General features: G+C 34.1%; 1 protein-coding gene and 1 long non-coding RNA gene across 10 annotated transcripts in view; both read right to left on the reverse strand.

The window, feature by feature from the left end:
* Window positions 1–4,454, reverse strand: part of LOC119632627 — an 82,172-nt gene extending 77,718 nt beyond the window's left edge. The window contains exon 1 of the long non-coding RNA XR_005246797.1: window positions 3,943–4,454. This is a non-coding gene — a long non-coding RNA (uncharacterized LOC119632627). The remainder of the gene's footprint in view (window positions 1–3,942) is intronic.
* An 8,733-nt stretch (window positions 4,455–13,187) lies between these two features.
* The window catches only part of LOC119645028 (band 3 anion transport protein), a 37,765-nt gene continuing 28,317 nt past the window's right edge, over window positions 13,188–22,635 (reverse strand). For 6 of the 9 annotated variants that reach the window (XM_038044807.1, XM_038044805.1, XM_038044809.1 and 3 more), the window contains 12 exons: window positions 22,478–22,593; window positions 21,979–22,105; window positions 21,699–21,719; window positions 21,325–21,486; window positions 21,014–21,256; window positions 20,749–20,889; window positions 19,303–19,494; window positions 17,941–18,132; window positions 16,169–17,856; window positions 15,906–16,100; window positions 15,531–15,759; window positions 13,188–13,581 (listed from right to left, as the gene is read on the reverse strand). In XM_038044807.1, coding sequence (XP_037900735.1) covers window positions 13,510–13,581; window positions 15,531–15,759; window positions 15,906–16,100; window positions 16,169–17,856; window positions 17,941–18,132; window positions 19,303–19,494; window positions 20,749–20,889; window positions 21,014–21,256; window positions 21,325–21,486; window positions 21,699–21,719; window positions 21,979–22,105; window positions 22,478–22,593 — 3,378 coding nt within the window. In that variant the 3' untranslated portion in view covers window positions 13,188–13,509. The remainder of the gene's footprint in view (window positions 13,582–15,530; window positions 15,760–15,905; window positions 16,101–16,168; window positions 17,857–17,940; window positions 18,133–19,302; window positions 19,495–20,748; window positions 20,890–21,013; window positions 21,257–21,324; window positions 21,487–21,698; window positions 21,720–21,978; window positions 22,106–22,477; window positions 22,594–22,635) is intronic. The other 3 variants (XM_038044810.1, XM_038044812.1, XM_038044815.1) reach the window with 3 other exon arrangements.

The raw sequence follows: 22,635 nt of genomic DNA on the forward strand, positions 1-22,635 counted from the left end.
GTACCGAAAGTTGGAATTTTTTGCATCGCAAGGGCTCATTGTTCATGGAAGACCATATGATACTTACACACACACACACACTAGGCTATGGCCATCACCAACATATTTCTATCTCTTTGCACACTTCTGTGCGAACGTAAGTGATCGGTCATATTAAAAACAAAAACATTTGTTTGGGGATTAAGTATGCGACTTATATGGTCCTGACTTAGGACCGACCATACCAGCTTTTATACCAGCTCACTGTCTTAGATCAACTTTCGCTGTGGAATATTGAAAGTTCGAAGTTTCTGCCGCATTAAGGCTTACCTTTTATTGGAGCTGCTAAGCATGGAGGGGGGAGTTGAAAAAGTTATCGCATTCAATCAAAATTTTTCACATCAGTTCATTATGCCGAAATACTTTTAATCAGCGATTTTTGTGAAGAAAATTTGAAAATTAGAAATTTGGTTGATATGACTTCTGGCTTTTTTAAAATAAGGCGCTGTACAGGGAGTGGTAGGAAAAATGACCCGATCTAATTCATTTTGAATGGCAACTTGGTCAAAATATTTTAAAGCCTCTCGACCTGTAGGTTGAACATAAGCATAAGCGGAGTGTCGTCAGATCGACAGACCGACAGACAAGTTTAAATCTTAAATTTTATCATAAAGCGTGGCTCAAACGCAATACAACCTTAGTACACCCTACATAAGACTTTGTGTAGAGCATAAAGCTCAGTTAGAGATAGAGTTTACCATAAATTTGAGAATTCAAAATAAATTCCCCATGTACCAAAACCAAAACGTGTCCATAAAACGCAATTTTAATTGACTGTACGAACGAAAACATTCTGACACATAGCTTAAATATGAAGAGAAAAGATTGACTCTAAAGATATTCAGTTTCGTCCGTTGTAATGCGAGGGTTTTCAGCCAAAACCTCAAACGGACTAATCCATATGCGTTCGCCTTACCTTCAATCTTCGGGGTACAAAATTACCATTTCGGTAAGGAAGTTTGGAGGCGAAGGCCATAATCAAATTAGTTTATGAAACGTACACGACGGACAGGCTTACAGCGAACGAGAGATTAGAAAACAATTTGTTGACTTTTAAATAACAATAGCGTACACCTTTGGTACAGGTTGTGTGTAGCGACCTAAGTTTTGTATTGTAAACCTTAAGCATTATGCTGCCGCATTGTTGAACAATAGAAACCGGTATACTTTGTGTCATAAGTAACTTTGCAACCTATCAGATGGCTATGTGCTTGATAGCGTATCAGGAACCCTTGCGAAGATATTCAATTGATTATATTTATGATGCTTTTTAAAGGATCTCTTCAGAGTCAATTTAACAGGAATATTGAGTTCATATATTATATATCTTATATATCATTAAACCTAATAAAACCCGTTCACAGTCAATGAAATGTGGATTCCTTTCTTCTTTTGTAAGATTCTTTGAAAAGTTATATAAATGAGTTTACAAGGTACTCGAGTGCACGACCCACATAGGATACTGATATCACAAATTCATGCGGATCATCAGAAAACCTAGAAAATGTTCATATATTTGATCGATATAAAATTCTATATTAATTAAACCGATTATGTCCGTCCGTCCATTGCGTTCTGTTTCGTTATTGTTATACTGGCACTCAGTCTGCCAGGTGTCAATTCAAAAGTTTCCTTTAGCATTTCTCAAAAAAGGCCATAAGGATCTTTGATGATATGCATAAGTATTAATAAAACATTAATTCGAACTAATGGACTTTCAATACACATTGGTTTGTGACGTACACATTCACATTACCCAATTTTATCATAGCTATATACGCGCGATTAATTCACGAGATCCGTTAAGCTAAACGAATATTAGATTTGAAATAGAATTTCCATAGTAAAATTCGTAAGGAAAGCTAAAAGATACTAAAAAAACCATTGTCGGAAAAAATATTGTGGAGATAGCATTTACGCCGATTTCACTTTCTAAATATGGATGAACGAGCAATCGCTTATGATCGTAATAATCAGAATAAATTCTGATTCAATTGAGTAAAGTATAGAGAATCATTACATGCAATCGCTCCGGCGTACAACAAACACTAATTGTTTCAGGATAAGCACAATAACTCTTAGTTCGTTGCCGTGTCTATGCAAAGTCACGTAATCACAAACTTCCAACTAAGAATCATATATAGCTTGGGTGTTATGCGGCACCAAAAACCAAAACGTAATCTTAAATAAATATTTAAATGTAAAAGTAAAAACATTTAAATGAAGTATAAAATGTTACGAGTAAGTTACTATAAATAACATCATTCATCATTAGTGGATAATTAAACACAAGAGAACTTAAAAATGTTTCAATAAACAAAATGGAAATTGCTGTTGAAAGAACGTCGCCAGAAAAGCGTTACAAAATTCCACGTAATTGAAGCCAAATATAAAAACGCGTTTATACGGAAACACTTTCTCGACGGCGTAGACTCGGCATGAACGGCTCAGCTCATGGCTTGATAAGTTTCTACATTTTTTTTTTTTTTTTTGACATTTCAAGCAACAGATACACACACACGTACAAACACACTCTGTCACGAACAACGATAATTGTAGGTTTTATATTTGTTTTTTGTTTTTTGTTTTTTTTTTTTTATTTCTTCCCTTTTTTTGTACATAATTCGGGCCCTTTTTCCAATTAAACCATGGAGCCAGCCATTCACTTTGATCTCCTTAGGGGCACATTTAAATATGCACAAACGCATAATACGGTAAAAAAGGAAAAAAAAATTATGAAAGACACGGACAACAACAACCTGACAACAGCAATATCAACTCTACGATATATACAACCAACCAATTTTGCGCATCTACACATACGAACTTTTATAGAAATGCGGTGCATTGCAAGCAAAACTTTGCGAAACCAAAAATTTTTACATATTCACTGAACAGAACAGAACAGAACAGAACAGAGCAAAGCACAGCAGAACGCTCATACGCATCGATATCCTACTCAAACATGATACACTTACTTACAATTGTACATTCATCTACAGGCATTGCATTCATACATAAGTACACATTGTATTTGCTTATAAACAATATAAAATCATGAGCACAAGCACAAACACACACACACACATATATATATATATATTCATATATATATATATATATATATATATATATATGAATATATATATAGACGAGCTTATAAATGCATTACTGTTTGTACATGTTTGTTGCTTGTGTATAGCAAGTTTGGCTATTACTACAACGCAATGCCTTCGAATTCGTACAGAAAATTTGTCCTGAATTCGTTTTATGCAGTTTTGCTGCGTTGGCTTCTCTTTAGTGTGTCTTGTTTTTTTCGTATTCTTCAATAAATGCACGTATGCAAGATTTTCTCGTTTCTTTCTGTTTCTTTTTTTTTTTTTAAATTTAAGGATTTTCCAATACCCACTCAGTGAACTAACTACACGTTCGATACGATGTAAAGATTCTGGCACGTGCAATGATGCCAGCGTCGTTAAAAGAAAACTGAAAAATATTGGTATTTATTCATTAGACGTTTGTGATATACTTAGTAACAGTTACTCTCCTGTCGAAATGTTTTCACGTATCAGACATATTGACATATAAAGTTCTATACACTGCTGTATCGATATGTTTGTCTCTTTGGCTAAAACTAAAAGCAATTTCAACAGAGACATGAAAACGCTTTAAGAATATTTAAACGATGTAGAAGAAAGTAAAGAATACATACACACACATACACACGCGCAAACACAAACGCATACATATACATAAATATAATCATAGATATACGCATTAAGACGGTCCCATAAATGCGATTAGCAAATAATGATAACGTATACGTACGCATCTATATATAATTTTGTCAGTTTCAATTTCAATTTCAATTCAGTTTTAATATACATTTCAAAATAAACTTACACTTAAATCCTTAGATGAAATTCACGTTTCTATTGTTGATTGTGCTTCATAATCCATACGAAATGAAAATGTGGCATTAGCCAAACCGTCACTCGTTATACAAGACCGAATCAAATATGAAAACGAAAGTAAAATGAGGTTTCACCGCTCAACTAACCGACCGACCGACTCACTGGCTAGCGTTTAACTAAATTTTTTCGTACAGCAAACGTTACGTATGGTTAGTTAACCAGAAAACCGACCGACATTAAACGACAACAGTGCTAACAATGTCAAAAAAAAAAAAAAAAAAAAAAAAAAAAAATGGAAAAACAACAGCAACAAATACATACACAGTTACAGATCCTTAATGCATTTTTTGTTACGATTAATTTCCATTTGCTTATCAATAGATTTTCAATTTTTCTAAGAAATTATTTCTTGTGTTCGCACATTTTTTGCAAGCATATCTCAAGGGGCCACCAAATTCATTTATGCATTTTTGTACTGAATTTTCTTCTTCTTTTTCTTATCCTTTTTTTTTTTTTTTTTTTGGTTTATTTTAAAAAGGATGCTTTTTATTTATTTGCTTACTTATTTTTTTTCCATACACTTGGTTATTTCCTCTTTGCTTTTTTTTATTTTTATATTTTTTTGTTTTTCTTTTTTTTTTTTGTTTTTGTTTTTAACAAATGCAATTCGGGTGTTCGTTACGGTATACGTCCAATCAGATAGACGTCACGACATGAACTGATTTTTGAATTTCACCTTTCTTTACGTTATTCACTTACTTCAGTACTCTACCACAAACGACCGACCGACCGCCTTTGGCTTTTGGTCGTTCGTTTTTCTCGTACGAATGATTTTTGTTGCTTCTTAAATGTTTCCCCCTCTTCTTCAGTCTTTTGCTGTTTTGTTCTATTTATCCTTTAGTTTCAGTAGCAATAGTAGTAATGTGCGAGTAAAATAAACGTCCTTCGTCGATGGACCGTATGGTTCAGATATTGGATAGAGTTTTCACTCAATATTAGGGATTTTTGTGACAACATACTTGAGTTTCTATTTGAAAAATTTCCATTGTAAAAAGCGCTCAGAAAATTGCTGAGAGAGAGAGAGACAGAGAGAGAGAGAGAGAGAGCTTTTCTAATGAGAGGCAATTTAATGATAACAACATGTTTGTTGCACACCTGTCGATAAAGAAGCTTCTGTTCCAAAAGGATTTTTAAATCCTATTTTAAATTCTTCTTCGAAATTGCTTCATTCAAAAATCTTAATAAACCACGGTTTTGAATCTATAAATGAACCGCATTCTGAGCCGCGAAAATTTTTTTGTAACCTGCTAAAGCTAAACCTATTACTATTACTAAAGCTAATGTCAATTCCCATCACCGCCGTTATGCTAACACTCGTGCTGAAGATAATGCTGACGCATTACTTACTTCTTCGTCTTATTCTAATAATAATAATCTCAATATTAATGCTAAAGATGAAGCTTATATTACTGTTACAGCAAACGGATTCTCCAAGAAATCGGATTGACACAAACCCCTTAGTAATAAAACACCAAACAAATGAAGGTTAAAAAAATTTTTATGCAATCGTAACCGAAAGTTCTACTTGTTGATACGAATATATCGATTACATGCAGCTTTGCGAAACTGGCCCATTTTACATTAACACGATATCTTCAGAAATTTACAAGAATGTCGTTTCATTGAAAATAGAATTTACTCTCGTCAATGCGAAACATTTCAAATCAAATCGACTTTAGCCAAAACCTGTAAATAGAACTGCTCAAGTTTTGGATTAACACTAGATTTAAGGCACTCGTCAATTTAACGGGTTTGTGATCTCGAGTCCAAAAATTCTACATAAGGTAGCAGACATTTTCAGATGTTATGTACGGATTTTCAATGACTCAATGCAGCAACTACGTATGTCAACAGTTTTTTTGGGACACGCCCACTTTGCTATTTCCACATATGGTATACCTATTTCTACTTAAACCCGTTCAATTGACGGGTAAATTTTATGACCCATCACAATCGCGAAAATGAAGACAGACAACTGGCATTTATTTGGTGCAAGCATTTTTTCATCGTTTCGATATACATGATTAAAAGATGGACGTGATTTGTTATCACACACGCTACGCGCACAATGTCGGCAAACACAGACAATTTTCTCTCACTTTTGCGTATAACTTTCGATCTGGGTCGCGATTGCTTCAGTGATCAGTCAACGACCGTAAATCTGGTAAATTCTAGCAGAATAGTAACGGACAGTATCAAACATAACGTAATGAGTATAAAATGGCATATAAATGCTAACTCACCAATTTAATCGATAATCGTGGACGTATCGTTAAACCTATCGGACCAGCTTTTCAAAAATGTATTCAATCATTAAATATCCCTTAACACAGACATAATCAGCTGCCATTTAGTGGGTTTTAGTGAGAAACTCGAGTTTTACTTAACAATTCGGGTCATTTCGGGTCAGTTAACGCTCTGCAAGCTTACCAATTTTTTTCCATTCCAAATATATCGTAACAGGGTTAACATTTAATATTAAAGCTATTATTAATCTCCACACAATCAAGCTTACAGCCCTATTCACATATGAGGGGATTAAGACTTTCCCGCCCGAACTGCTGATAACCGTATGCGCCAACGCTCAATTTTATGAGCTTCCATCGCACTCACGCTAGAAGAACGCTAACAAAATGGAACCGATCAATTCCTTTTTATTAGTTTAGTAGATGAAAAAAAGTTTACGCTTGAAAATCTCAAGCTTTCACTCACACACGGCAAGCATAGATGGACGAAAGACATTTCAGCGGGGAAATTGCATCTGAATGCTCTCCCAATTGGTTCCTTCAGAAGGAGTTAATGTTCGTTGAAAAGCATTAAAAAGAAAAAAAAGGTTAACATGTACACATTACATAGCTTTATGAAAAAGAATTTTGCCCAAATATGAGGCTAAGACAGATTCCGAAACTTGCAATGTTTTACCAAGAAATCAAACGTTTAGGATGAGATTTTCCTAATTGGTTATGGATAGATGCAGCAAAAAAGAGACACTTTCGAGTAACAGGTAGTCGAAGGTAGAAAGTGAAAGCATCTTTATCGAGCTTGGACTGTAGACTAATGAAAAAAACAAAAGCCAAAATTTGTTGTGATCAAAAAAATGCAACAACATTTTCATCAGACGAGCCGATTTTGTATGAATACTACCCCGATATGTAATCGTTTCTACGAAAATTGGTGCATAATAGTATTGTTACGGAAATCCCAAATCGAGTTCATTCCAGCTAACTAATTTTCCCAAATAATAAGTTCCCTAACGAGAAACCAACTCCACATTCGCAGGCGCGTCATGCAGCTGCCGGCCGTGGAAAATGAGTAGCGCAAAAGCAGGGTAACGCAGGGTATACAAATAGAATATTTGCGCAAGGCAGAGTTAGCAAAAAAAGAATATTTGAGTTGAGCAGTCGAAGGTATTGCCAAAAATAATATATGAATAATCCTACCCTTAAGGGATATAATTGTAAATAGAAGAACTTTGTAATGTATTTCTCTTGAAAAGAATATCCACGAGCTACTGGTACGAGTCCTATCTTGGAAAAGCGAAATTTGTAACAGAAATATTATCGCGTTATAGCTTGATATCCCGTAACTAACTGTACCAAATTTGGTATAATTTTTGAGCTCTACCCCATGCAAAGGTGCTCACGATAAGTAGCCCTTAGATGGCCTCATTCTAGTGTTTAGTATTTTATGATGAAAACAGACGAAGGATGATGAGACCTTTAAGGAAAAAAATTAATTTTGTTAAATTTGTTCCGCGTCAGTTCACGTTTTAAGTTTCTCCCTATAAGGCTTTCCGGAAGAAAACACCTTTCAATAAGAATGGGGTATGTTATTTCATTATGGAAACCAAATTGTACTACACAAAATAATTTAGGGTAAATTAGTTAGTCGGCCTGGACCGAGTACGACACTTTTACTTGTTTTAATCCTTCAACAAAATAAAAATTTTCATATTCGTTTATTCGAATTACATGTCACTCTTCTATTTACATTAAAAAATATGCCGTGGACTACATTTAGATTTAAAGCGGAAAATATCCAGCACTCGCCCTAAATTACTTAGCATTATATTAAACGCTATACCGTCATACGAAGTTTTCTAAGGAATTGCACATTTTTTGCACATTGCTTCGATTTGCTCCAATTTTCAATATTTCAATAACGACTATTGCTGAGCCTCTGACGGACTAGCAGCTTAGGAGAAGCACAGGTGCGTGCAGGTTAAAAAGCATTACCTCTCTGTAGGTGAAGCTAACAATATTGATGACATGAATATCTTTACCGTTACAGCCCAGACTCTTATTATATAGGTATGACCAACAGGAGATGAGTGTAGTGGGGAACGAAGAAGTTTGTGTTTAGACGGCAAGACAGGAAAACATCGCCATAAACAAAGAAAGATTTTTTGCTATTTCCTTCATCTGACGCGCTATTATGTAAAGTTGAGAGAAAATCAATTCTACTAACAAGGACAAAATAAGTTGAAAAGTAATCGCAGAGGCATTTAGAACGTTGATTAAACAAACCGGAAATAAACAAAGGAAACAAACAAGAGAGGAAGAAGCCAAAGGTAAAAGGAAAATGCGCGATTACATGTATGTGATGCCAACATTGGCTTGGGAATATCATCAAATCATGTGCACTGTCTTCTTAACCGTCAAGTATCGAAAATGTTATTAGAAAAGCGATTTGAAGTGCAAATATTTCCTATTCCATACACACACATACACACACACACACACACAAACACTGACAGAAAATATTGAATATTGTTTCTTAGAAATAAAGGCTGGATTTTGATGTCATTTACATATAAAAACTAATATCAACCCAAATGATCCGCTTAGATTGTGCGATTGACCCGTGCAATGAAAAGCAATATTTTCCCTACTTGAACTTAATTCGAATATGTATGATTGATATACGACTTGAATTTCGTTTTTCATCCTTCATTTTTTTATTTATTTATTTATTTATTTGTATTTTACAATTAAATTTCACGACATCCAGTGACAATGCAATCGGTAATCGATTCAATTCAGTATTTCGCAAAACTATACGATCATCAGTTATCTGATTTGTAGCGCGATATAGCAAAATATTACGAATGTAATTAAAACTGCACTCTGGCGGTCGTCCCTTCAATGCTCAAACTCAAAGGTCGCCACCACGACCAAAGAATATATGCAAAGATGGCATGGGATTTTGCGTCCTACTCGATGTAGCCATATGTATGAAAATGAAAATCATAAACCGGACCTCGAAATTGCCCTGTAAAATATATATATATATATATATCATATACTATTCCGTGGGCATGCACTCTGCTTACATTCCCTCACTGCAGCTTTTTTCGATCCTATAAAGACAAGAGTTGACAGTACCTTACCTATATTAGAAAATTAACGCAACAACTATGCATTCAATGAATTTTTCACCATTTGCAACTAACTTGTTCACAATGCATATACACATATATATATAGGACTATGTCATCGCTTAGCTATACGTTATCGATTAGATCCTTAATTGAATATGCGTCTGTTATTTGGTCTCGCAATTACTAGTACTATGTCGGTATCAATGTCAGAAGCAATCCATCCAATCCATCAATCCAAACAATTTCTTCTTCTGAGCACTTCTTCAAGAACCTCAAAGAATTTCCCTCCCTTCTAGGTGTTCTCAACGTAGGACTAATTATGCGCTCTTTGTTTCCTTTTCGAGTGTCATGTTATTCGTTGTCTTCAAACGAGAAATTCAACGGTTGTGTGAAATCGTTTTGGCGATTAAGACCGGCATTCAATAAAGTGCAATTCGTCATAAGGCGAATCTTTGTTACTCACGATATCATCATTCATTGCATAATCGTTGCGAATATTTTTATTATTGTACTGATACTTGCTGTCGCATATTCAATTGTGCCTATAATTATGAAAATTGTGCAAGTCCTACATATCTTGTTTCGAGACATTTAATGAATTGCATTTTAATAAATCAAAAATTAATTTTTATATTATGCGCCCTTGGCCTTAAAATTTTATTAGTCTTGATTAATGCAAACTTATTATGATTATGAAATTTGGTGTGAATTTCATACAAAAATATTGCTTATAAAGTTTGAACTGGACTTGGATCATTTTCAAAATGAACTGCATGTCCCTATAAAGGACTTAAAGCAGTAAAAAGCTATGAGTTTTATTAGAAGCAATAATTTTAATGAAATAATTCATGGACATTTGTTAATGATTTGTTCTACAAAGGTCATCTATTTTGATCATTTAGATCATTACGAGCTGCTTCAAATAGAATCTTAAAATTTTCCTGAAAAACTGGAGGGTTGTATGGTATGTAGCAAACTCTAATAATAATATTTGTATTTTATTTCTTCTTACTGGTCTAGTGGTTGTGCATAAGGGAAGACATTTACTTTTGGTCTTCTTCTTTTTTTCCATTTCTATCTGGTCTATCGTTTCAATATTATTACTCGATGACTGAGCAAATTTCATCCATGTCAATGCTCTACTATAATGCTACGATTTTGGCCTGAACACGCATCACTCTATGCTGTAAGTAATTACACCGTCCGTCTGCATAGGAATGCATGATGCTGCATCCTGCGGAATGTATTGTCGTTTCGGTTATTGTTTGATTGTCATTTGTCAGCTTATTGTATGGTTCAGAGTGGTGTCAAAGAGGGCCACGCGCCATTTCAAAATTATGTTCACATAATTTCTTTAAGTTTTCGACTTGGACCACTTGCATAATTAATACTAAATGAGTTCCAATATAATGTTGAAATTAAAACCGCTATCTAATCGTTCATTCATTTAGTCTAAATAGTGTTGTGTGAAATAACTTTTTTAAAAACTTTGACTTACATCATTTTCATAGTGAGGGGCAAAATTGTTGATCGTATTGCAAACGGTCGTTATAATGGATTTTAACTATTAATGAACTATTAATTATGTACGAGATCTAATTATTACTCTTCAGCATCGGCATTATGGGTTACTAGATTTAGTTTACTATTAAGTTCTAAGGGAGACTTAATATTCTATATTTTTGAATGAATAATTGTACAATTTCAAAAATATATTTGTATTAAGATATTTTTCTCTATTTATGTTTATCTCTTATGCTAAAATTTAAAAAAAAAAAAATTAAAAAACAAATTTATCTTCTAGTTAACAAAGAAAAATGAAATAACGACAGACACTCTACTCTCTATTCGATCTAGTAATTATCACTCGACAAGCATTCATGTAAACAGGATGACGAATAATAAGCGCTGTAAGTTTTACTGCAATTTTGGCTTATAAAGACGGCATGAAATAAGAATGGAAATGCTTGCACACTTTGCGGCGGGCTTAACAACAGCACCGTTTAAAGCATACTACGCATACATCTTGTATATGCATTCGTTTGCACTGATGGGATGCCACTCTTCAATTAGAGCGACTTTTAACACTGCTTTACTGCACCGCCTTGGTGGAGGAGTTTGTAAATTTTCCTTGTCTTTGGCAAACAAGTCAGTTTCCAATGCTCGGTCTTGTCCTCGATATTGTCAGTAGCAGTCTAGAATCTAGAAGGTGGACTGTATTGTTTTAATGAGTGCATTACTTACCGTATTTCTGTACGGTTTGCAAAAAATTGCAAAAGGATTAATTTAAGAGGTATGATCGAACTCGAATTGTATTTTTTATTATTTAAGTTTAATTAATTTGCTAAAATATGTTTTCGTTTTCTCTTTTAATGTATAATTAGATTAAACTACAGTAAGGATAGTTAGTAATTAATTTATGGTTATTATATTAAAATATATATAATCGTAATCATTCACACACATTGTTTAGTAATAATATTTTGTTTTAAAAGTATAGTTGATGGAGTGTTTGACACTCAAAATATCACTGAATATACGAGTCGTTTGTGTACTAAAAAGCCAGAAAATTGATATATATATTTTTTTTTTCCGATTACCATAAAGGTAATCGTTAAAACTTTATAACCAATTGGCCTTTTAGGCGTATTATGTGTGTTTCGCTTGAGAAGTTAAAAGTTAGGGGAAAATGAAAAAATCAAGACCGAATAAAATGCAATAAAAACAACACGTTGCTGATTTAAGAAACAATAATCGATTTTTTTACAATAATTTACTTGACCTGTTAATGATGATAACGGAATAGTATGAAAAATACTATAATATTAATAATTCTATGCACGTGTATATGTATGCATGTGATGGACGGAGATGACTGTGTGTTCATGTATTTGTGAGTGGGTGTGTGTGTGTATTTGTGTATGTGTGGGTGTGGGTGTGTGTGTGTGTGTGTGTATATGTAATAAATGAACTTCAAACCCGTTGCCTATCATGCCTTCCCTAACGGCCGTAATGTGTTCCCCTTCGTTCGTTCTGCATTTTTCTTTTCACGGTTCATTTATATAAATATTTAATTAATTAAGTATTCAAGTAATTATGCAATTATGATTATTTGTTAGGTACCCTTGAGCAGCATTCGTGTCGGTATATATAATGATAAAGTTTTGACAGGTCTTTAGTTTGCATATTTATTGCGTTTGCCTTCTTGCGTTCATCTATTTACCTATTTATCTGTTTTTTTTTTTTTTTTTTTTTTTTTGTTTTTTTTTTGTTTTTTTTTTCATATTTTATTTTTCATTTCTTCCACCGTTTTCCCCTCTCTTTTGTATGTAAGTAGGTATAAGAATAGCTGAATTTATTTTTAACAACTACACATGTAAATCAAATTCATGCACATCTCTAATACTTTAGAAAAATAGTTTTATTGTTTTGTCTCTATTTGATTTTTTTTTTTTTTTTTTTTTTTTTTATTTATTAATTTTTATTTTTTTTATTTAATATTTCGTTAAAGTATTGTTCCCAACCTGATAAGTATACAACACAGTCGCATTTGTAGGGCGTCCATCTTTAAGCTTTAGACTCTGAGCTTAGTTATAAAGTGTTTATTATTTTCTTTTTTCTTTTTTTTTTTATTGTTATTTCTGTTGTCGTTATTATTATTATTATCTATTTCTCTTGAATTTTATTTTGCAAATACTTTGCTTATAATTTATTAAATAAATTTGACAACAAAAGTCCTAAAAACTATTTGATTGGTTTCAACATATTTTTAAAAATTCTCTTTTTGAATTTAATTTTTTTTTATATCGTATAAACACATAATTAATAATGAAGTAATTGTTCTATAAAATTATAATCGCAGATTTATGCATAACAACAATTTCCATTACGCTACAGCGATTGTTTTCTTCTTCTTTTTTTGTTTTTTGTTTTAATTCTCAAATTGTTCACCTTATAAAATTATGTAATTTGCGCCAATTTCAAGTACATACATGCCTAACTATATCATATATCATAATAATTTGTTTTTCTCTTTTGTTTTCTTCTTTACTGTCTTTTAAGTATCTTAGATCATTTGCAAAGAGCATTCACTAGTGCGTTTTTGTGCAATTGGTTTTATGCTGGAATGGTTGCTTCTTCATAAAAGTCAGGTTCATCTTCGTCCGCATTAGCTTCACTACCATCCAACTGAAAAGAGTAATTTTTGAAAATATTTCAAAACACGACACAAAATATATATGCATTAAATATATTCGATTCGGCAAGAGAGACTAACGTTCCCCTATGGAGACGTTTTTCAATTTTTCTCGATTTCGATGTTTCTCTATCAACCAAAATATAATACAGATGTATATTCTCACGGATTGGTATAATTCGAAAATATATGTAAATACAATTCAAAATTTTATATTTCAATCAAAACTCTCGCCCGATCACGGAAATTTAAAGGAAGCTAATCTCTATTTACCAGCTCCATGATCATTCCGATTTTTGCCACGATGACGTACTTTATACGCCATTCCTAACAAAGCATCAGTTTGTTACATATGGTTTTAATAAGACGGCGTAGACGGACCGGCCCGCATGTCAAGGGATTAAAGAAATTAAACCTTTGAATACAAATCTTAACGCGAAGTTTGATAGGGACCATAAGGAGAAGCCTAACTTTTGTCGAGTACTTGAGTTGGTGGAGGGTCATAATCTAATAACTAAATAATTAAAAAATTTAATAATAAAATCGAGGCGGCTGACCGAAAGTAGTCGACATGTTATTATCACTTGTGGATATAGTAGAGAGATTCAAAGTATCGCATTCGACTTGACGTTTCCGTAAATCGAAAATGAAGTCAATAGAATATAAGTCAATTCACTTTTAAAGTAGGAAATAAGTGAAGTGGAACGCGGCCCACCATTAAATATCCTATACCTCAACGTGTGATACAACTGTTCATAAAACGTGCTTTCAAAATAATGCTTCGTATGCGGACTGGTCGAAAAGTGCTTCGATCGAGTGCTTCATGAAAATATTTTAAAAGCTGCGATCTATAGGTTAAACAAATGAAAGCAAGACAGACAGAGCGACGGACAGATGAACAGGAAAGCTTAGATTGATTTAGAAATTGATACGGAATCGATCGGTATATATCGGAAGGTGGCTCTATCTCACGTCCTTCTGAAGATTGCATACATCCAGACAAACTTAATGTAGCCTCAGAGCACGTGCGGTGTAAAGCGGATATAAAAACGGACGACAAATACTTATAGGTTACGATTACGCTATGAAATGCTCAAAGAGTAAATGTTGTTGGCGCATAATCAAACAAATAATTGATTTAATTTCGGCAATCAAGTAGATAAGTTGAAGAAAGCCGTTCGCCAAAAGTTCTCAATTTTTCATAATCGCCACGATATACAGGAGACAATCGCAAATGTGACTTCTTCTTACAGTTTCTCTAACCAAATGTTTTACAACTTTGTTAACAGGGCTTTTGAAAAAGGGGACACTAAGGTATCCCCAGAAGTACGTTCTTCTTGGGAGATGAAAAGTCAAGGGATATGAGGTCTTTAGTTAGTGATTTTGCTTACCTAACATATGTCTAAACTTGTCTATTTTAATAAGTTGAAAACGATGCCTTTTATAGGCAATCGAATTTGTTGAAATTTAATTGAGAAGCCTCATCACATTTTCGCAGTGGAAGTTGTATCACTTCGAACTATCCCTCATTTCATTCTTTGCGCAAATTAATATGTGAAAGGATGATAGAAAATGAAAAGCTTGAAAAACTTTAGGGCACCGTTCGGTCTTAAAATAGACTGCGAATTATTTTGAATCAAAAGTGCACTTATTGCGTTGTACGTCTTTCCCAGTTCAACAAGGAACATGATTATGTTATGAAAATTTTTTTCCCCTCACAGAAGACGTGTCCGATTAACTATTTTCCAAGTTGACTAAATTCTTATTAAGATTTCTAAGTGTTCAGAAAACGCTGGGAGTTAACGGTACTCAACAACCTGCATTAACACAATACTATCTGCCAAGTATTTTATAAGTTTGCTGCATATTACAAAATATATGATAAATATATATATAATAAAAGAGGAGAGATAGAAAAAAAATTCGTTTGATTTAAACCTACCGCTTGCATTTCTTGCGGCTTGTAGAGAGCTGCCAGCTTTTGTCGTATGGGCACCATCATTATTAGAAAGAATGGAAAAGCCAAAGAGATTTTTGATGACTTCACAGCCCATAATATTGCCAAACAAACAACTTGTACTACGGTATACATGTGCATTTTCCAAGTAGGAACTCGCTTTACATACGGCGTGGGTGGGTAATGTTTTACGGGCATAAAAAACAGTCTTACTCTGATTGTAAAAGAGAGAGAAAGAGATATAGCGAGAAAAAGGAAGACAGAGAGAGAAAGAGAGAGAGAGAGAGAGAGAGAGAGGAAAAATTAAAATGTAAAGATATATACACATACATATATATAAGAGTGTTTAAGCGCTAATACCTATCGAAAAATTGTACACCACTCATTGAGGCAATTCCCATGTAAAGAAAAACACCGAACAACACAGCCATCGGTATAAGGCGCAATAAAGGTGCCATAGTAACAGAAAGTCCAATCATTAATGAAACACAAAAACCAGAAACACGCTGCTCTTTCACGTCGATGATACGAGGCGATTCACCAGGAGCGTGGGTTCTACAGGCATAAAGGCAAATTTTCATTTCGATTAATAAGGTCAAGTTCAAAATGATCGTTTAACGTACCTGGACATAATGGTCAGGGCAGAGACGTGGGCCACGGACCTGACGGTGGCAGCGCAATGCCAAGGCATCCCGAAAAAGCCGCAGAATGCATTTAAGCAGCACAGCAAGACAATATCAAGATGCAAGCCAGAACCCTTTTTAAGTCCACGTTCCGGCTTATCGACTATCAATTCAGAAATGTGCGATTCCATAAAAATGAGTATATAGACCAAGAGAGCCGGCACGCCAGCAACAAATGGTATCCAAGTCTCAATTAATCCCAGCGTAACCAGCCAACCCCTGCTATCGGGATCGCTGGGCGATATACCCTCGGGCACACTAAGTTTTTCAGTGTAAACTTCCGGTATAAAGTAGTCAACAGTCACAAAAATCGTGATCGCAATCGGTACACCGAAGTCCCCTAAAGCTCGTCTTGCGTTGCGGCCCAGAAAATGCGAATTACGAAATAATTTCAGATAATAGGCTATTGTAAAGGTGCCGAGCGTAAGTATCGTAGAAAACAATGCTGTATTTGGCATATTTAATGGCTCCTCATGTGTAAAATGCATCTCGGTAACGAATGCGCCCAGTGTGGCATTATCGTCCTGCGTTAAAGCAATGCTATCACTTTCATTCCCTAATATCAATTTCGAGTTCATGATGGTTGGAGGCGGTAAATTGTAATCGGCCAACAAGGGATGCCTCTTGTAAACGGACACCAATTTCATAATGGTTTCCACAATATAAATAAGAGTAATCAGGGCCGAAAATATCTCCTGCGTGAAACGAGTCAGCATACGCACGTAGACACTACCTTCAAATGCCGAAACTAATATGGAAATAATCGCCAGCCATGTACCAATGTATGCACGAATTGTCAAAAAGTTAATGTTATTCTCCTTACAAAAATTATTTAAGGCTTCATCGAACAGCAACAGTGGACCGGTTGTACCGATAATTACTAATGGTTGACCGGCTAGACAATGAAATACTACACCGACTACGGAGGCGCTTAACAACGTCTCCGAAATACCAATCAAATTGTGTGTCTTATCGGAAGCCAAGCCGCCAAATGTGATAGCTGTCGATAGGCAAGCAAAGTACATGAATACCGTAGCCGCTACAGTTTCGCTGTTAAGACCATCTAATATATCGCTCTTATACATGGGCAGGCGACGTTTGAGATCATTGCGTAAACCACCCCAAAAGCAATTTGTCTTCTCCAAAGGATTTGCTTTCTTCTTATCACCACCGTCATCATCTTTGTCGGCTTTTTTCTCTACCGAAGCTTTGCAAATCTCTTTGTTAATCGCTTTTTCCTTAAGCTCTTTCTTTATTTGTAATGCTTTGGTTTTGCGTGAACGTATCCAATCCTTTTTCGCTTTCAACTCTTCGAACGGCAATAGATCGTGGCGATCCCAATTGCCGGGCGGTAAAACGATCGAATCATCTAAGAATTCATTAATGGCCGATAAAAGATCTTTGCGATCATCGGCCTTATAAGCGATAGCATGAAACGATTCGTTGGCCATTAATGTGGCTATCGAGCGGCCAACTTCATGATAATCTAAATCAAGAGTAGGTGGACCCAACAAAATAAACATAAAACGTACTGGAATTGGCACTTCGGTCAAACTTGGCATTGGTATACCCTCAGCTAAACGTATAAATGCTATGGTCGGTTGTTCCAAAAAATCCACAGCACCTACCTTTAAATATATATATATGAATTATATATATATATATATATATATATTAGTCTTATTAAGAGGAGGATTCGTCAATAGGCTTACCAGTACTGTTGTGGCTTCAGAACCCAATGGTATGCGTTTGAGTATTGTATCGTTTTGTAACTTCTTTAAGTCCTCTTGCGATGATGTGCATAAGTCGTCTTTCATATCAATTTTCAATTCATTATTTTTCTTATTACCGGATATTTCAAGGGCGGGCACAATTTTGATTTTCTTCTCATCGCCAGACAAATTCTGCGCAAACAAATAAATAAATAAATAAACAAGCAAACAAACAAGTCAATAAATAACAATTTTAATAATAATAACAATAATAATAAGATATTCACATGTACGCATATATATGATTAACACATTCAAATATAGATTTTTGCGTAAAATAGAAATTATTGCGGAGTAACTAAACCCAAAATAAACGTGCTATCATTAAGATATACATACATATATATATGATATTTAGGCAAGTAAATAGTAAATATTCTTGGAAAAGTTGAACTTAACTGAAGCTATGGGAAAAACGTTATGAAAATTATAATTTCAACGCAATATGAATCGGATTTTTTTGGTGAATACAGTGCTTTTCATTTAATTGCATTTAATTGCTCAAATTAGGGAAACACAACAACAAATCAGTATTTGCATAACTAAGGAAGCCGATGAGATGCTCTCTGCTCAGCTGAATAATGCTTTTAATGCTAACTGAAGAATGTCTCGATTTTCCCATAAAAATATGTTCATCAGTCATCATGTTTTTGCTTGCCATCGTTATATTTATTCCCTGATATAGCGTTATCGAGGTAATAATACGCCATTTCTTTCATCTCTTGTATCGCAATGACCGACCGATCTTTACGTAGGCTGTAAACATTTCTCAATACTTTCTAAAGAGGACCGTTAATGAACTGATGTTTTGAGATAAGTACATAAGAATGTGCACACAAGCGAATTGATCTCGTAAATGAAAAGTACTTTAATTGCATTACGTGAACTCCCCGAAGAGAAAATCAATCGACAAATTTCTTTCTGCTTGATGCAGTAAACGCTTAGACAACAATTTTTTTGCACAATTATTGCAAAATTCCAATGAGTTCTGATATGAGTATCGATTCGGAAGTACCTGGACATGACCATCGATTTAACTAGAAAATGGTATGGAAACTGATGCACAATAATATATTGACTTATTCAAAAATTAATAATAATCATCTACAATAACAACAACAATAATAAAAGGCGATTGATTTGAAGGACAAAAAAATAGTCGTACAACGTTAAATGATATTAAAAAAAAAAAAAAAAAAAGACGAAAAAAGTAAATGAAAACAAAGGGGCATTACAGAGGGAAAGTAGAAAAAGGACAAGTTAAAAAGAGAATAATAGAATAGGGCTTAGAGTAACATTTACACCCATATAGGAAAGCGTTGAGTGGCGACGGCACGTTGAAGTCGAATCTAGTGTTATGGTTGTCGGTGGTGCGCTGAGAGTTTCACAAACCGAACGTCGCGTTCGACATGCAGCAGTTGGATCTGCCGCCGTTAGACCATTTAGACGGGCGCGTTGTTGCAAATGCTGGCTATCGGTATTCATCCAAAGCAACTTTTTTCGTTATAAATTTTTCCAGTTAATTATTGTTAAATATGCAACGTAAATATGCGTAGTTTTTATTTTAAATAGAAGAAGAAAAAAAAAGCCATTTAAAGTGTGTGGGTTGTGCAATTTTGCGATCGCGGTTTTGTGCATATTTTATGATTGCGTTTTTTTTTTTTTTTTTATTTATTTATTTAATTTTATTTTATTTTTTTCTTGTTTTTCTGTGTGTGTGTGTGTGTGTGTGTGCGTGTGCGTGTGTAGTGTGTGTAGTGTGTGTAGTGTGTAATGGGCGTAAACAGTGTTTTAAACGTTATTTAATTGTTATCTGTAGCGAGAATATGAACAAATTAGTGGTATTCTACATATGTATATGTATATATGTATATATGTATGTATGTATATATATTTATGTATTTAGATATGTAGGTATGAGTGTGTGCATTGAGTTTGATCATATTAATGAGTTATATATAGATCGCACAAATAATCAATTAGTTCTTATATGGGGGAGCGGGAGATGTCTGTCCATCTATATCGTTACGGGAAGGAATAGAGAAAGGGAATGCATTTGACTAAAAGGAAAAGTTAAATTTTGAACGCACAGTTTGCAGATTGTTTGCAAATTCCAAATTTCTAAAGGATAACCATTTTACATCTCCTCTGACAATTCATAATAAAAAAATAAATAATCGCTTATATGCCCTGCACAAATGTATCATATATGTAGCTTATAAGAATTTAGAGAAGAAAGAAGCAAAGTCACTTTAAAGCCAATTAACTGTAAAAAGAAAATAAATTGTCAACTAATAAATGAATGAAGCGGAGAGTCAAACACGACATACGATGAAAATCATGTGTAAAGTAAAAGGAAACCACAATGAATGAGCGACAATGACGACCACAATTAAAGCGAACACTTTAATTTCTCCTATCACTATATGTCTATATGTGTATGATGCGTGTATGCATGTATCCATATATATATATATATATATATATATATATATATATATATGCACCTTTAAGTGCACACGTAAATAAACAAGAGCTTTGCAGAACTTTGCAACTTGCAAATATTTGGATGCATGTTAATATATATACATATAGATATTTGATTATGTGTATGTGTGTATGTGTGTGTCTATGCGTACGTGTGTGTGCGTGTGTGTGTTTATGTGTTTATGTGTTTATGTGTATGTATGCATATATGAGTACGGAACATTACTAATTGATGACTGACTATAATTAAGAGGGGCTCACCTGTAAACTGGTATAGCTATTGTATTTTCGTTTGGTAAAAGGTAAAACACTTTGATGTTCATTGACATGACGATGACGCAAAAGCAAAGAGCGCATAACGGCCGGTTTATCATTGACGTGGATTAAATCTTCAACAACCATCTTGAAAAGAAAAACGTTTTTGTTTTGTTTGTTTTTTTTTTTTTTTTGTTTTTTTTGTTTTTTAAATTAATAAAATAGCAAAAGAAGATATCGTTAAGAAATATATATAAGTTTAGATATTAACTTGTTCGACAACGCGGTAAGCGACAGCTGGCAAGTCTTTCTCATTTAGATCCAATAGTACAACGCCGGTCTCCAAGCAACGCCTTAAATTCAACAGCGAATGGAAAGACAATGAAGCCACATGTGGCTTACCCCAACGATCAGAGCCTTCTTGCACGTCCTCCTCATACTTAATCCATCGTGCGGTCTCTTTCCATTCACGTTCCTCGCCCGTACCTATAAGTTCATCAAGTTGCACGAATATCTTGATGGGAGAATGCAAAATAAATTTTATGCTGGCCGAACCGAAGTCCAATGCAAATATTAAAATACCTCATGAGGACTATGATCAAAAGCTTTTTTTGCATGCTGCAAGCCAGCTACGCTGACTTGTGGCAATTCTCTTAATTTAATTGATGAATGGTGGATTTTATGACGTCTCAACGCTCTTGGATCATCCGAACGATGTGATCTTAATTCATTAAGATCGGCTTCCTGTGAACACATATATATATATAAATATCATTAGAATGGCAAACTTTTAATTCTTCTTATTCTTCTTCTACATAAAGTTTATTTTATGATATGTGTATATATACATATACATATACATTTACATATATATATGCATATATGTATACATATATATATATATATATATATATATATAAGTATATAAGGATTTAAATAAAGCATAATAGAATAACCTGTGGGGCCGATGATAGAACCTTTAAGCGGGAGATTTGGAGATGGATTTATAGCACATTTACAAATTTAAATTAAAGAAGAAAGCATTGAAAACAAACACCAAACAATTAATAGACAATTTTATAAAGACAATGTACAAAAAGATTTCTCTCTTTCTGCTCTCGTGTAAATAATTCCTTTCCTTTCAATATATCTTTTCGGTTTATTGCTTTGCGTATACATTCAATGAACAGTTAGAGATTTGATGATTTTTACTTTACTTTAATGTTCGTGACTTACTTCCAAAGCAGAATCTTCCGGTGCTGAAACCTTATGTGTGCCAGCATCGCCGTTTTCCTCAGTGGTCTTCTTAGGTTCCACGCTGTCTTGATGGGAAAATTTGCGTTGTCTATAATACTGATGACGGCTATGATAAACATAATTAAATTACAATTTCAAGCGTTAGTTGCTTCTAACAAATCAATATCAAAGTCTTTCATTCGATTCATTAAAATATGTCATTGAATCGTAAAAGATTTTGTGCACGAGCGATATTATTAAAGCCGAATCTCATAACTGAGCAACTCGTCTATTTTCGCTGTCTCACTAAGTCTCATTAAGATCGCTTCGCACTGAATCGAATGACGTAAGACGTGTTCTGTACGCGTTAGTCTCTAAGCATCTATTAAGTCCATCTTATGAAAAATATTCTTGTAAGTTACCTATATGATGCCAAGTTAAGCTGCTCGATGCATTGAACTACTACTAATCGTATACGATTTATGCAACAATTTCTTACCTTTTTCTTCGCTTGCGTTCATGTACATTATCGCTGGGCTGGTCATCGTAACTTAAGCTTGCAACTGAAGTTTTTTTTTTACCAAACTGCACATGCTTTTCATCAGCTGAGGTATCCTTCAAAAATGTTCAACGAAATGAGCAAAAAATGCATCGATA

Source organism: Glossina fuscipes, unplaced genomic scaffold (assembly GCF_014805625.2).
Source record: "Glossina fuscipes isolate IAEA_lab_2018 unplaced genomic scaffold, Yale_Gfus_2 1, whole genome shotgun sequence".
In the NCBI taxonomy this organism is placed as follows: domain Eukaryota; kingdom Metazoa; phylum Arthropoda; class Insecta; order Diptera; family Glossinidae; genus Glossina; species Glossina fuscipes.